Source organism: Panthera onca, chromosome B4, assembly GCF_046562875.1.
Source record: "Panthera onca isolate mPanOnc1 chromosome B4, mPanOnc1 haplotype 2, whole genome shotgun sequence".
In the NCBI taxonomy this organism is placed as follows: domain Eukaryota; kingdom Metazoa; phylum Chordata; class Mammalia; order Carnivora; family Felidae; genus Panthera; species Panthera onca.
This window is the reverse complement of record NC_138345.1, coordinates 57,858,104-57,874,842: the sequence shown is the minus strand read 5'-3', so window position 1 is coordinate 57,874,842 and position 16,739 is coordinate 57,858,104. Positions and strand designations below refer to the sequence as shown.

At 36.4% G+C, this 16,739-nt stretch overlaps 1 protein-coding gene across 3 annotated transcripts in view; it reads left to right on the top strand.

Annotated features, from left to right (window-relative positions):
• Positions 1-16,534, top strand: part of BCAT1 (branched chain amino acid transaminase 1) — a 106,460-nt gene extending 89,926 nt beyond the window's left edge. For all 3 annotated transcript variants that reach the window (XM_060658142.3, XM_060658141.3, XM_060658143.3), the window contains exon 11: positions 10,041-16,534. In XM_060658142.3, the coding sequence (XP_060514125.1) occupies positions 10,041-10,082 (42 nt within the window). In that variant the 3' untranslated portion in view covers positions 10,083-16,534. The remainder of the gene's footprint in view (positions 1-10,040) is intronic.
• Positions 16,535-16,739: the final 205 nt, after the last annotated feature.

Below are 16,739 nucleotides of genomic sequence, written 5' to 3'. Positions count from 1 at the left end.
TGGGGTTAACAAATTAAATTTGTAGAATAAAGCACAAAAGAAAAATATTACCTGTGATTCCAACACTGAAATATAACCACTGTTAATTTTTGATATCTCAAAAATATTTTCTGTTAATATACTTCTTGAAGTATTTTTCTAACAAAATAGTCATATGTGATTTGTTACCTGCTTTTTTTTCATCTAGCAAATCATTTGCTTTTTCGTATCAATAAATTTCTCCATTCCATGTATAAAATTTAATTGAATTCTGTGATATTGATGTACTATAATTTTTAAAGAATCATTATTATTGAACGTTTATGTTGTTGGCAGTTTTTTTTTTTTTTTTTTTTTTTACCTGTTACAAACAGTGCAATCTTTGATTATTTCCTTAGGATAAGTTCCTGAGATTGTAACTGTTGGGTCAAAAACAGTGCATACCTATTTTTTTTCTACTGCTAACCTTGTTCTGCCTGTTTTTTCCTGAGCAGCAGTTTACAGTGGTGTCTCATCAGACAGTTAAGCATATCTCTAGGCAGGCTTATCAAGTACCACGTAATGCCAGGTCATCAATAAAAGGACTATTCTATAACTTGCAAACCCCTCACACGTTGTTGGACGATTTTGTTGAGCCCACATATCATCATTGCCAGTCAGTGAACGTACCCAAGGGGAGCTGAGATTCATACTGAAATGTGAAATAAAGTTTGATAGTTTGAGTGACACCAGATGGTTTAGGTCTTAAAACTATACAAAAAAAAAAAAAGTTGACAAAACAGCAGGCCCCTCCAGAGCAACTGAGGTCCTGGGATAGTAATAAGAATGGTATTTTTGGAAGACTTACTCAGCAACTTTTATGCAAAATTAATAACATTAAAAGGTAAGAATGATTGTGGTTTTTGAATCGATGAAATGTTGCTCTTTTCCTCTTCAGTAAAGGCTTTCTATAGAAATCTTTCAACTGGGGCCCCTGGGTGGCTCAGCCAGTTAAGGGTTTGACTCTTGATTTTGGCTCAAGTCATGATCTCATGGTTTGTGAGATTGAACCCCATATCAGGCTCTGTGCTGACAGCATGGAGCCTACTTGGGATTCTCTATTCCCCTTTCTCTGCCTCTCTCTCTCTCTCTCAGAATAAACATTTAAAAAAATTCTGCAAACTAAATAAAGGAATATCTTAATATTAGAAGACATATAATTTGTTGAGTCTTCTACTTTTATACATGGAAACAATTAAAAGTCATTGGAAAAAATTCAATTAATAAGAATATTTGGATGTTTTGGTAATCTAAATTTTTTTACAGTTGAGTAAATCTGATGAAGGTAATAAGTTATTAGTGTTTTGCACAAATAAGAAACATAAATAGAATAAAAATATATAATTGGCCAAATTATGAAAGCCTTTATCCAAAACAGAAATTGAAAGATTTTTAAGAGGGAGGCAGTATTTGCAACAACATGGATTGAACTATAGTGTATTATGCTAAGCAAAATAAGTAGCAGAAAGACAAATGTCGTATGATATCACCCATAAGATAAAAACAGATGGGAGACAGACTATAAGAGATTCTTTTTTTTTTTTTTTTTTTTAAAGAATTTTAAAGTTTATTTTTGACAGAGCACAAGCAGGGGAGGGGCAGAGAGAGAGGGAGACACAGAATCTGAAGCAGGCTCCAGGCTCTGAGCTGTCAGCACAGAGCCTGACGCGAGGCTCAAACCCACGAACTGTAAGATCGTGACCTGAGCCAAAGTCGGATGAGCCACTGACTGAGCCACCCAGGTGCCCCAAGATTCTTAAATACAGAGAACAAACTGAGGGTTGCTAGAGACATGTTGGATGGGGGGATGGGCTAAATGAGTGATGGGCATTAAGGAAGGCACTTGTTGGGATGAGCACTGAGTGTCATATATAAGTTATGAATCACTAAATTCTATTCCTGAAATCATTATTACACTATATGTTAACTAACTTGGATTTAAACAAAAAATAAAGAATAATAAAAAATAAATAAAACTTAAAAATTGGAAGGAAAAGGGGGGAGGTCGTGTTGCTATGGTAATAAGAAAATACCACTTTGGAACCTTTTCTTGAATACATACAGAGGGGAATCCTTCATTGTATCGGACTTAATACACAAAATGAGATTTCAGTACCTCTTGGAGATTATATGAAATAAGAAAATTACCCTTAATTTGATTTGGTTGTAAAGGATTAAAAGAAAAGAAAAAGTCAATTGTATTTGAAAGGGAAAATCAAACTGTATTAAATTTGAATTGGAAGAAAGATCTAAGTAGAGGTGTTTGATGGACATAATCATGAAGCTTTGCCTAAGGCAGGCAAAAGCAGAAATTTCCTCTCTCTTGAGATAGTGCCAAAGTATATGCATCAGAACTCTAAGTAAAAGAGAAGCCCAAAGACATATTCTGGGGGCAAAAGGACACGCCATTACAAAAGTTCTCAGAGCATTTTTACGGTAAGGTTATGGATGTAAGATTAGTGAATAAGTGAATGTTTTTGATTAATTCATTCAATAGATATATGTCTTGAGCACAAACAGTGTGCAAGAGACTATTCCAGGTGCTGGTGATTTAATAGTAGTAGAAGGGATAAAAAAAATTGGAGAAGTCAAAGCTGTAGAGAAACAAAATACTCAATTTAAATGTGAGGCCACATGAATACTTTTAAGAATAAAAGATCCATATGAAGCAGAGAATGAGAAGAAACAACATTTTCCTTTTACCTGTATATATTCTCTATATAACTTAGTGCCTGTGGCTAAGAAGAAATTAATTTCTCTTTTTACCCTAGGTAGTAAAATGTAATGGTGGTAACACTGAAAATTAATGATACATTCAAAGCTTCCCTAGGAATAAGGAAACAAAAAGGGTGGAGACACAGGATACGTGAGATAATATAATGATTCTGAATTAAACCACAAACCAGAAGGACCAACTCTGCTCCAAATTGTTAAGTAACAGAGGACTATCTATTCAGAATCTAAGACCACATCCTTCTTTTTCAATTATTTTATGCCTGTGGGCATGGAACCTAAAGTTTCAAAATTATTCTCTTATAGCAAATTGGTGCTGTCACCCAAGCTACAGGTGCCTGTTTCTGTCCACGAAAAATAATTTAAGTAATTATTGAGGAAAAAGCATAGAATTGCATCATGTTTCACATTTGATCTCTTTGACATTACATGAAAAACGTGGATATTTCGTAAGAAGTGCTCTGGTAAATTGAAGAGAGCAACAACAACCAATAAACCCAGAAGATTCTTGCCACTGTGACGTGGGGGGTGGAAATCCTTCTTAACCACAGATGTGATTGTCATTTAACTTGTGTGTTTCTGTATATGAGTAAGAACCTCTGAGGTTAAGTATTCATTCCCCTTGGCGAATTTTCCATAAAATTCCATGGATTTTAGATTGCCCTAAAAATACCTCTTAGGAGGGGAGTGTTTCAGTCTTTTTTTTTTTTCCCCTCTTTCTTTTTTCAAGTGACAAAGAAAAACACTTTTGTGTTACTTAACCAGACTTCAGCATGGAGAACATTAGCCATATTGCCTATGTTTCTTTTCTCTTGCATCGCTCTTTGTCAATCTGATTACTCACTATCGTATTCACCAATATGCCTGCTATTGGGATAATCTCTGTTCTCCAATTGACTCTGCTGTCTACTTCTTCCTGCCTTTCTGTACCTTCTACAGTTTGCCTACTTGAGAAGGTATTGGTTGTCTGTCAAGACACATCTCCTTGAGGAACTTTTAAAGTCTGTCTTGAGCAACATCCCTGTCCCCGGTACAAACACGTATTCATCCCCTCAAATATAACTTCTTCTTCCAGCTTCCAAAGTACCTGGGTTCCATATCACACATGGCCTTTAAGTTGTATTCTAATTAGTCACACACTTGTCTTTGTTCTAAGGTTGTTTGAATGTAGGAATTGTTTTACTCCCTTCTTATAACCCCAGTATTCAGTACAAGGCCTGGGCTATCATACACACTCAGTAATGTTTCTTGAATAAATGAATAAAGGAACAAATAAGTGAGTGATATACCAGACAGATACTGAAGGACAAAAACATGTTGCTCTTATATATTAACACATTCTGAGGAGAGGTGGGAGGAAGGCCTTAAATAATATCAAATGACTTTTTTTTTAAATTTTTTTAAACATTTATTTATTTTTGAGAGAGAGAGAGAGTGTGAGTGGGGGAGAAGCAGAGAGAGAGGGAGACATAGAATTTGAAGCAGATTCCAGGCTCTGAGCTGTCCGCACAGAGCTCTACACGGGGCTCGAACCCATGAACTGTGAGATCATGTCCTGAGCCGACTAAGCCACCCAGGCGCCCCACATACTACTTTTCGAGAAAACTTTGAGAGAACCTGATTTTAGACATTTTTAAAGTGAAATGCACATACCAAGACTGCTGTCAGAATCAAATAAAAACCTGGAATCCAGGCCTTAAATATCAGGGCAGCATGTTTGTGTAACTAACAGGGCTGCTGTTGAGGTTTTAGAAAGTGGGAAGTAGTGATTGCAAAGACCTGAGAGGTGGAAGTCCTTTTCTGTTTTTTTTTTAAATTAATTTATTTTATTTTTTAAATTTGCATCCAAGTTATTTAGCATATAGTATAATAGTGATTTCAGGAGTAGAATCCAGTGATTCATCCCCTACATATAACATCCAGTGCTCATCCCAACAAGTGTCCTCCTTACTGCCCCTTGCCCATTTAGCCCATCCCCCCTCCCACAACCCCTCAGCAACCTTCAGTTCTCTATATTTAAGATTCTCTTATGTTTGTCCCCCTCCATATTTTTATATTATTTTTGCTTCCCTTCCCTTATATTCGTCTGTTTTGTATCTTAAATTCCACATATGACTGAAGTCGTATATTTGTCTTTCTCTAATTGCATTTAGAATAATACACTAGTTCCATCCATGTTGTTGCAAACGACAAGATTTCATTCTTTTTGATTGCTGAGTAATACTCCATTGTATCTCTCTCTCTCTCTCTCTCTCTCTCTCTTTCTCTCTACACACACGCACGCATACACACACCACATTTTCTTTATCCATTCATCTGTCAATGGACATTTGGGCTCTTTCCATACTTTGGCTATTGTCAATAATGCTGCTATAAACATTGGGGTGAATGTGCCTCTTCAAAACAGCATACCTGTATCCTTTGGATAAGTACCTAGTAGTGCATTTGCTGGGTCATAAGGTAGTTGTATTTTTAATTTTTTGAGGAATCTCCATAGTGTTTTCCAGAGTGGCTGCACCAGTTTGCATTCCCACCAACAGTGCAAAAGGATTCTTTCACTGCGTCCTCGCCAACATCTATTGTTGCCTGAGTTGTTAATGTTAGCCATTCTGACAGGTGTAAGGTGGTATCTCATTGTGGTTTTGATTCGTACTTCCCTGATGACGAGTGATGTTGAGCATTTTTTCATGGGTCTATTGGCCACCTGGATGTCCTTTTTGGAAAAGTGTCTATTGATGTCTTTTGCCTGTTTCTTCACTGGATTATTTGTTTTTTGGGTGTTGAGTTTGATAAGTTCTTTATAAGATTTCAGATACTAACCCTTTATCTAATATGTCATTTACAAGTATCTTTTCCCATTCTGTCGGTTGACTTTTAGTTTTGCTGATTGTTTCCTTCACCATGCAGAAGGTTTTTATCTTGAAGAGATTCCAATAGTTCGTTTTTGCTTTTGTTTCCCTTGCTTCTGGAGACATGTTGAATAAGAAGTTGTTGCAGCCAAGGTCAAAGAGGTGTTGTTGTTTTTTTAAATTTTTTTTTAATGTTTTATTTATTTTTGAGATAGAGACAGAGCATAAGCAGGGGAGGAGCAGAGAGAGAGGGAGACACAGAATCCGAAGCAGGCTTCAGGCTCTGAGCTGTCAGCACAGAGCCTGACACGGGGCTCGAACTCGCAAACCGCAAGATCATGACCTGAGCCGAAGTCGGACGCTTAACCGACTGAGCCACCCAAGTGCCCCAGTCAAAGAGGTTTTTGCCTGCTTTCTCCTCTAGGATTTTGATGGCTTCCCGTCTTACATTTAGGTCTTTCATCCATTTTGAGTTTATTTTTGTGTATCATGTAAGAAACTGGTCCAGGTTCATTTTTCTGCATGTTGCTGTCCAGTTTTCCCAACACAATTTGCTGGAGAGACTGTCTTTATTCCATTGGATATTCTTTCCTGCTTTGTCAAAGATTAGTTGGTCATATGTTTGTTGGTCCATTTCTGCATTCTGTATTCTGTTCCATTGATCTAAGTGTCTGTTTCTGTGCCAGTGCCATACTGTCTTCATGATTACAGCTTTGTGATACATCTTGAAGTCCAGAATTGTGATGCCTCCAGCTTTGTTTTTCATTTTTAGGATTGCTTTGGCTATTTGGGGTCTTTTCTGGTTCCATACACATTTTAGGATTGTTTGCTCTAGCTCTGTGCAGAATGCTGGTGTTATTTTGATACAGATTGCATTGAATATGTAGATTGCTTTGGATAGTATCAACATTTTAACAATATTCTTCCAATCCATGAGCATGAAATATTTTTCCATTTTTTTGTGTGTGTGTCTTCTTCAATTTCTTTTCTAAGCTTTCTATAGTTTTCAGTGTATAGATTTTTCACCTCTTTGGTTAAGTTTAGAGAGGTAGGTGTCTTAAATAGTTTAGGAAAAGGAAAGCCCAGTGAGATAGGTGCAGGATCTGTATTGACTGTAGGCCACCAGATGGAATTTCTTTTAAAATTCTGTTTTCCCCACTAGTGGCTACAGTTTTGTAAGAATAAATGACCATTAGTGGTTATTGCATTTTTTTGTTTTCAGTGGAACAGCTTGATGGTTTTTAGTTACATAAGAGCCCTACTCCTTTTCCCTGCTGATGTCCCGAGTTATCCTTCTCTTTGTGTGCATACTAAGTGAACATTTCCAGATTGCCTTGATGACTCAGCCCCTTGACCAGCTTCCCAGCTGTACTTGTTCCCTAATACACACTTCTCCACGTTACAGGATTACAGAGCTTTGCCCATTGAATAGGATTTAGAACAAGAATGACAAACTGTCACCTGGTGGGCAGCACTGATTATAATTTTATTGGCATCACAGAGAATAAGTGCATGACATGTACATTGTCCTTTTGTGTTGCTAAGAACTTTCCTGCCTAATGTAAAAGGCATTTAACAAAGGCCATGTAAAATTATTTGCCATATGTATGTTGGATGTGAAGTAATGAACTTGTCATTAGTTGTGTTTTGGTTTAGTGTTCTTCCTGGAATTCATGAAAGATGAAAATTCTGCATACCTCATTGATAATCTTCCACATGGGCTGAGTACCACCCCATGTGCTCAGTTGGATTTGCCATGTTGCTTTAACCTCATCTTCGATTCCAGTGAACAACATCAAGTCATTGTGACTTACAGCAGACCTGCCAAATGCTGAAGGAGTAAGCCTACTGCTGTGGTTCTGTAATGACCCTGATAATGATAGCCTTGCCCATGCAGACATGTGTTCTTTCCCCTCCTTCTCTAGGTACCTACTCCTGAGGAAAGAATATAATTTCTCTCTCTGCTAACATCTGTCATCTCTACTCTTGAATTATTTTGCCTTGAAAAATTGAATCAAGTTATTTATCATCTAAATGGAAAGTTTGATCGCTTACTGCTTAGGTCTAGATAGTTTGAATTACCTGTATGATCACATTTCTTAGATACATCTCAGAATGCTATAATTTTTACATAAAAGCATAAATTATAGGATGAGGAGGCCAATCTTAATATATATTATGAAGGTTCTTAGAGTGATATGGCCTATGACTGTCATTGTAACCCAAATAGATTTTTGACGGTTTATAAAACTGAAACAACTAATCGAAAGCGAATTCACTTTAATTGATGAGATTCAAGATGGAATTATGGCGGTCACGAATCACAATAATGTAGATCTGCTAAAATGTCAATATGATGACACTCAATTATTAATGGCATGAGTATCTAATGTATTAATGGGAATCCAAGTAAGAGAAACAAAACACGTATTTTGATCTTACCTTAAGTCATGTTGTACCATACATAAATCAAGCAGAATTTGGGAATTTTTATCTAGCATTTATCATGAATCAACAATTAATAGTGGGAAGCCACACTCTTGAAACAACTCTTTCTGATATAAATTCAGCAAGTCACTTATAGTCATTGGGCTTCCTTCATTCTCTTTTTTATGTAAACCAAAAGGTTGTAAGTAGACCCATTCTTGGCTCCCAATATTTTTACCGATTTGATAGATTCTGCTGCCAGAGGTCTTTAAAGCTCTTTAAGAGGAACCCAGCACATGGACAATATAACATAGGAGAAATAGCATCAGATAGAGGCAGGAGCCCTGGGCTTCAGATTAAGAGTTTTCTAGAACCTTAATGTCCTTAGATGTAAAATAAGAAGCTTGGCTTTAAGAGTACATTGCTCTTCATACGTGATTTTTAAGCAGCAGAAATTTTCTACAAAGGAAATCTTTCCTAGAATCCCAACATACAAAACTGATTAAAGTGGAATTGTTCTAAAGTCCAGAGCTCCACTTATTTGACTCATCCTTGCATTTAATTAATTAATTTATTTTTTAAAGGTTTTATTTTTAAGTAATCTCTACACCCAACACGGGGCTCGAACTTATGACCCCGAGATCAAGAGTCACGTGCTCTATCGACTGAGCCGGCCAGGCTCCCCAAAGCCCCTACATTTTAGATGATCATTAAAGTTCTTTCCCATTTGGAACTGCTAATGTTTTATCTGAATTTCAACTGAAGTTATATTGGGAATGAAAAGCCGATTCATGTGAAAAGGGGACATCATCGCAGGAATTTAGGCAAGCACATGGTGGCAGACTCACTGGCATGGTGGGGGAAGGAAAGATATGTTCCAAGTCCATCTCCACAGACACAGCTATGTGAACATGTGGAGGGAACTCCAAATGGTAGTCAAGAACATGTCATTGGTGCGAGAGAGACCTTTGGCTAGGGTCTGGGCTCGGCTCTACCCTTTACGAATTACCTGAGTAAGTTGTTTAATCTCCCTAACACAGTTTTTCTCATCCATAAAATGAGATCGATAACGGTGCCTACTCTCTGGGGTTACTGTGAGGATAAATTTCATAGTAAGTCTGTCAAGCTCCTGGCACCATAGCATTAGCACTGTGAGAGCTCATTTGAACACAGATATGTTTGATGAATGAATGAATGAATGCACGCATACATGAATGAATGAATAAAAGAACAAATTGATCAAAACTAGCTTTCTACTTTGGACATCTTGAATGTCTTTGTGTCAGTTAATTCAATTTTAAGTATTAAAATTCAGGTTTGTGAAAGCAAATTATTTGGAGATGCGAATCAAATTCTGATTGTGATGTAGTTCCATAACATTTGAAGTAATAAGAAAAATTGAGATGTTAACATAACCTGAATGACTTTCATTTAGAGAACAGAGCGTTTGTCAATTTAATATTTTGTCCATGAACATAAAACCCTCTTGAGAAAGGGGGCTTTCAGAGCGGTGATTCTCAAACTTCACTGTCATTAGAATCCCCCGAAAGTGCTGGCTGAAGCATGGTTGCTGGGACCCATCCCCAGTAAAGTCTGAGGTATGGCTTGAGAATTTGCATTTCAGACATGCTGCCTGGTGATGCCGATGCTCCAGGTCTGGAGCACACACTCTGAGCATCGCTTCTTTAGAATAAAGATGATTGTAATTAAATTTAACTCAGTTACTTTATTTGGGGAGCAGAAACTAAATACAGAATGGTGATGAAAAGGCATTACTTAGAGACTTATTTCAGCTATAAATTTGAATTCAACCATAATTATAAAACTTGTGATTCTCTCCAGGTATTTGATTTATTTCTCTCTAATCCTATTTTTAACACGAATATGCTTTTACTGTTCAAAATAGGAACAGACCTTTTTGTATAACATTGGTTGTATCGCTGAACTTATTTGTAAGCGATTCTTGCACTGGTAGTGTTTACACTTAAACATGTTTTCTTGCTTTTGTTGTAGTACGGAAGAGAAGAGAGCAACTGGACAATCATAGTATCCTGAATGGAAAATACAGAATATCATCTGTGTGCTATGGAGACAAACTGTTGCAGTTGAATTACAATAGATTTCTTTGGCTACCTGTTTTTAGTTGTGCCTAATGTAGTTTGTGTTATCAGTTGTTACCAGGTGATTGTTTCCTCATGCCAGAGAAAATGAATTGCAATCATCAACTGGTATTTTGTAAACTCAGTGTTAAAAGCTTACTTCACCTTCTCTTCGAAAGATGATAATGTAAGCCATACGGCATAGACTTTTCCTCAATAATCTTAGTTCCTCCCTTATTAGTTTCCTCAGATACAAAAATATTTTCTTCCTTAGTGTAAGTTACGTTCTGCTCCTCAACCAAATGAGTTTCTTTGTGTTTAAAAACTGATCTGAGTAAATTTCATAGGTAATGTTTCCTGTGACATTATCTTCATCTTCAGAAAATGGTTGTGGGTTTTGTTTTTTTTTTTGTTTTGTTTTTTGTTTAATAATCAAGACTGAAAAACTGGTATTTCTGCTTTCACATTTTTCTTTGCAGGCCCCTTAAATCCATCTTAAAGAGTAAATCTCCTTTCTTCCTGATGTCACAGTCTCCTCCAGGCTCTCCTTGTGCATCAGCAGGACCTGTGCACATCTCCACCATTGTCCTTTCCACATTGTATTGTGATTGGCTGTTTGTCAGCCACCAACACAAGACTGAGGCTCTTGTGCCTTTGAGATCTTTGTATCCCCCTGCCTGGCACATAATAGGTACTCATTAAATAATGAATGAATGAACATTTAGCTTCTATAGAAGTGTACCTTCTTTGTTTCTATATTATGAAACCTCTTTATTAGAATTTGTGGTTGATTCTGACATTGTGTCCATTTACCTCACGTTGTCTTTATTTTCCAGGGACTGCTAAGTCATTAGAGATACTCAGAGGCATAGTTTGTTGGAGGGATTATTTCATATTTGAAGACTGCCTTGGAATTGAAATAGCAGCTCTAGAGAGGTCATGATATCATACCAACCAAATGGAAATGACCTTTGTGAAGTGTTAAATACATATATGTTACATGTTAAATACAAAATAAAGAATCATATTTAGCTTTTGGTAGAAAGCAAAGGGGTATACTTTGATATACCTCATTTCTGTTGAATGGGGCTGGGAGGATCACATGGTTAGAGTACAGGAGAGCGATTCTAGATGATCTTTTCCTCATTTAGGAGCTGTGAGTTAAAATTGAATCCTGGTTTATAATTTAGGGGAAAGTCAGTCAAACCTTGCTAGAAAACGTTTACCCTTGGAAGGTCAACTCTCAGACATATTTTGGTTTCCCTCAGTTCTAGTAACTTTCATCTTGCTGATCATATTTCATTCTCTTTTCAGAGCAAGGGGAAAAAAGACCTTCTAAAAGTTTGATGTGTTAGAAAAATTTCCTTAAGGCATTTAGCAGCACATAGCAAATGGGGCTTTGATTCTTTTCCAAGACTTTTGGCCATAGGGTTCTTTTAGATAGGAATGGTAAAATGAAAATTAGGGAAGTATATAAGATGAAAAGGAATAGTAAAAATATCTTTTAGGGGGCTTTTAATTGGTGATCTGAAGTCTTGGAAGTCTGTTCTTTTCAGGCCTCAGGTGCTTTAACTGTCCTCTGCACACTTCACCAAGTAGTGTTCTAAGGGTATGCATTTACCTTGGCTAAATCCTGTGACCTTCTTTTTAAAGCAGTAGTCTAGAAAAGACTTGCAGGTAATTCTAACCTGTCAAGTAGCACTTAATAACTAGACCTACATTTCTATGAGAAATGGAAGTCATTTGTTTGCCATAAATACATTTCACACTTTGCATCTCTAAATTTAGTATGGCAACACATGTCCGTTATAAAAGTTAGAGAACAACATGTCTTGACATTATGTCTCTATGATTTCTTTCATCAAACCTTAAGAGCATTTTAAGCCCTTTCTACCAGATGGAGTGAAAACTAAGGATATATATTTTTAAAAACTGGAGGTCTCCTAAAACTGAGAGAGCGCAATCTGCCATTTTCTTAAGTAATAAGACAGAAAATTGACCTTGACACTAACTTGTTAAATAGATTTAAAAGGAACATCTGCACATCTTTTTTCCTTGTGCACTATTTGTTTAATTGCAGTGGATTAATACAGCAAGAGTGACACATTATAACTAGGCAATTATCCATTCTTCAAGACTTAGTTATCCTAACACTAATTGATCATTTATGGTGTAAGATAGTCTAGCATTAGGAACATGTGAGGCTAATCTGCTCAAAAAGATCAACAAATTAATATTGTTGCTGATATTTGCATAATTGGCTGCAATTATTTAATGTTTAATTGGGTTGATCAAATGAGATTCAACAATTCACATGTGCATGAATATAAACAGAACTGGTGGCACTTAGAATGATAATGATTAACTTATTTTTCATGTTCTCTTCCTCCCACTTTTTTCATGTTTTACATTTCAGACCAAGTTTGTCAGCTTTTTCCTAAACACACTGGTAGAAACCGGGATTTTTTAAATTATTTTTTTAATGTTTATTTATTTTTGAGACAGCATGAGCAGGGGAGGGGCAGAGAGAGATAGAGACAGAATCTGAAGCAGGCTCCAGGCTTTGAGTTGTCAGCACAGAGCCCAACGTGGTGCTTGAACTCACAAACTGTGAGATCATGACCTGAGCCGAAGCCGGATGCCCAACTGACTAAGCCACCCAGGTGCCCCGGTAGAAACCGGGGTTTTAAAATGAAGTGTTCAGATATAAACAAAACTTGGGCATTTCCTAAAGATATTTGCTATTAGAATTTTTTTTATTGTTACAGTCATTTATTAAGGATTCAAATCATGGATACCCCAAAAGAAGCATCAACTGCAGGGGTGTGTACCATGCTCTGAAGGACCTGCAGCTGGCAGAAGTGAAATTAATAATACCTGTTTTAACCTTTGCTTTCAAAAGTGCAAAGTAAAAGTAAAAGGGAAAGAAATAAGCGAATGAGAAAACTTGTTAGGAATCATGTGTTTTTTTTTTCCCTCCCTGGTAAACACCCTCTATTCTTTTCTCAAAATGTTGCCATAAGGTAAAGGAAAAAAAAAAAAAAAAGATGACAGACAATAGCAGCAGGAAAGTACAGTGAACACCACTTACATGCCGTGCAGCGTCAGCACTCCTGAAGTTTGGGGAAGCCTACGTGAGATGCCCTAGGATCAGGTTTATTGCTCGATGTTATTGTACCTAAACGAGTGGTCTTGCTTCCTTCAAATCGGCACTCTTGAACACTTGAGGCAATTAATGAGTATGTTTTGGTCAAAAGAATTATAGGAGCCTCTTATTAAAGCAGTAGATTCAACTCCACGTTAGGGGGTTTTTGCTATAAAATCAGCTTCCAGAATAAGCTTATTTATTCTCCCTATTCCCACACAGTGCTCAGTTACTGTATTCTTTTTCCTTAAAAAGTTCCTTTTTAAGAGCATACATTGAGTTTACCATTACGATTGGGAAAAATGTATTTTAGGCAGAAAATAACAATACTTGTTCACTTGTTTATATTTTCTAAAATATTTAGGGCAATCAATATTCGTCAGATGGACTAAAGCAAAGGGCTTAGGGGTCAGAGAAACATTGTAAGGCTCACTTATTTTATATTCAGATGCTATATGTGATCAAAGAATTCTTCCTTGTAATGTGGATTTCTTATGTGTATATTCAGAAACTTAAGTTACCAATAGTAATGCTCATGAATAATTAGTGGATAATTCATAATACCTGTCACTTTGTGTTTTTACAAGTAGAATTTGTTCACCTGTTTTCCAGATGTCTGCTCCCAACAGAGAGTACCAGCTTTTCAGTAAGGATTACCTATTAATTGACAAAGATCATAGAGATTATAGTTAATTTGATAAATGTTGGTTGAGTACCCACAAATTTGCGTCTAACACAGCTAGTGGTAGGGATTAGGAAGTTAGTTCTAGAAAATAGTATATAGACGTTATCCTCGTGGAGTTTATACTCTACTAAAATTTTTAGATAAAAAAAGTTATTTAATGCAGTTAGATAATAGGAGATGATGGCTAGAACACATGTCTTATCAAGAAATCACAATGAACATTTCCATCTCATTTTTTAAGGAAATTCGTCCCTTTTTCCATTCCTTTCTTCTACTGCACAACTACTCGGTAGGATTAGTATTTAGAGGGTTATTCAACCGTCTACCTGGTGTGATTCCCTGTTGGTTTACCACTTACTTCCAACCTGCCTAGTACATTTGATAACTACATTCTCTGGAGCAATGTTAAATTGTCATGGTTCATCTAACAAAAGATCATCTGAAATTACAGCATCCTTGCTGATCTTAAACTCAAAGCCAGATATTATTGAAATAAAATGTTCCTAGAATGAGTTTTTCTGGAAAATGTCTATTATGAATCAAACTCTTTAGAGCTTTAGCTTGAAAATGATGGATCCAGCTACTCAGAAAATCACAAGTAGAGGACTAATATAACAATGACTTTTCATGGTTTGAGATTTTAAAAGAAAGGCCATTTAACGTATTGCAAAGAGATTCATGTTCATCATGGCCAAAACACGCTTTAAAAAAATTCAGAGGTAGAAGAAAGTGATTTTTCATCCTTAGTGTACATACCACATCAAAAGACTTCAGATATTAATTTGGGGAGCTTGATAAAAAACATATCAACATGATGTAATAGTGTTTGTGGGTAAATAATTCTGTGGGATCAGATAAGTACATACATTTGCTTTCGTGAATGATTTAAATGAATGATTCAAATGTGAATGATGAAGGCATGAAATTTGATATTAGATAATGAAGCGGTCTTTAAAATCTGCTGGATGCAGTTGAAGTCTTAAGTAAGCCTTTTTCTGTCTGGAAGTATATGTTTCATACCTCTGTAGACCCTATGAATAAGGCTTAAAACTTAAGTTGTATAATGTTCCAATTTACAGAATCCACTGTTGGGATGTAAGACTTGACTGCAAGCTGTGGTATGAGCATGAATTAAGATGTAGTTTCAATGACAGATTTCTCTGCACATCCACTTTTATAATGGCTACGTTCTACTATTAAATTATGGGGCAAGAAACTTTTAATTAGAGAAGATGTCAGAAGAAGAACAACTGAAGGTAGAGGAAGAAACACAGGAAAAAAGTCAAACTTGCTTCTGTGTTGTCCAGAGAAGCCTTGTCCTTATTCGGCCAACCATAGGGGTCTTTAGCGTTCAACGTAGGTGCCAAATACCAATAGTGCCGAGGAGGAAGTGGCTAAGTATAAGGGCCAGTTCATTAGGTATTAGAATTAGGCCATGATCTCGAGATAATAACCTGACGGTCGTGGAAACCACTGTACTACAAATTTAGAGAAGACTGTATAATTCCTTCAACTACTTAAGATTCGTGAAGCTTCTTGAGGCTGAAAAAATAAGTGACAAGGAGTACATTGTGACTTTTGCACAGTGCCGCCCCCCCCCCCCCCCACGCGCGCCTTAGAAATACAGTTTACCGCCATCCCCTTTTCCTTGGTGAAGGCTACCTGATTTGGAAATTAGTTGAATATTGTCATTTAGTTTTTAACTAAAATGTGCAACATGCTGCAATTTCCCCAGGTTAATTTCACAGCAGTCATTCTCAGGGTTAACAAAGGAATGCATATATCTGCCTCAATTTTTACGTCTTTGGTAAGTTTCTAAAAAGTGCAGGAATTCTCTCAAGAGTATGGCTATAAGATTTCGAATGAAGTCTTAAAAATAAGCTAGCTAATCTGTATGCATCTGTAAATTCTGCAGATGTTTCCCTGGTGACTTAAGAGAATGAATGATTCTGACATGGACTCAAGTGGCTAATAAACAGAGCCTATGTCACTGCTGAAGAGTTTGCACTTGCTTAATAACGGTGACTGAGAGAAAATAAGTAGTTTGAGGAAGTAGTTTTTAAATCGGAGTTTATAGATAGAAACAGGAGAGTATCAGCTTAGCTCTGGAATTTTTAGAATATGTGCTCTTACACCTAAATCTAATTGCAATGAAAAATCCCAACCATTGATTGTCTCAAAGTTCTCTAGTTGTGTAGTCATTCTTGAAATTCTCTTTAAGAAAAATCAAGTGCAGAGAAATAAACACTTTGTAAATAAGGCTTGGCTTTCATGAAAAAATTGTTTAAAGGTTACGTTAAAAGATTTAAACTCACTGAAAGTGTAATCGAAATGTGGAGAATAACATGGGTAAAGGAAACTACCTCATTCTTTGAAGGTTTTGTAGAAGCACAATTAAACATCCTAAAATGGCTTTGTCACTTATGAACCATCTGGTGTGAAAGAACTCTGTAATGTCTAAAGGACCTGGAATAATTGTATTTTTGCTGGCAATAGACACATTCTTTATTGTTTGCAGGTCTCATGAAATCTTTAATTACGCACTTGTTCCTGTCATCAATAAAACAACTTAAAGGAATCCTGTTTGTGTAGTCTCTTGAAATTAACATTTGTTGGATGCATGAAAGTAATGCTTAATTACCATTTTCGTGATGTTCTAAGGCTTTTGGTCATGGGAAGTAAATGTAGTGTGGTATTTTTAAACCAAAATGACACTGGGAGCATGAAAAGAATTGAGCACACCCAAAAAACCTATTAACTATTCACCTGGGTAGAATCTAAAT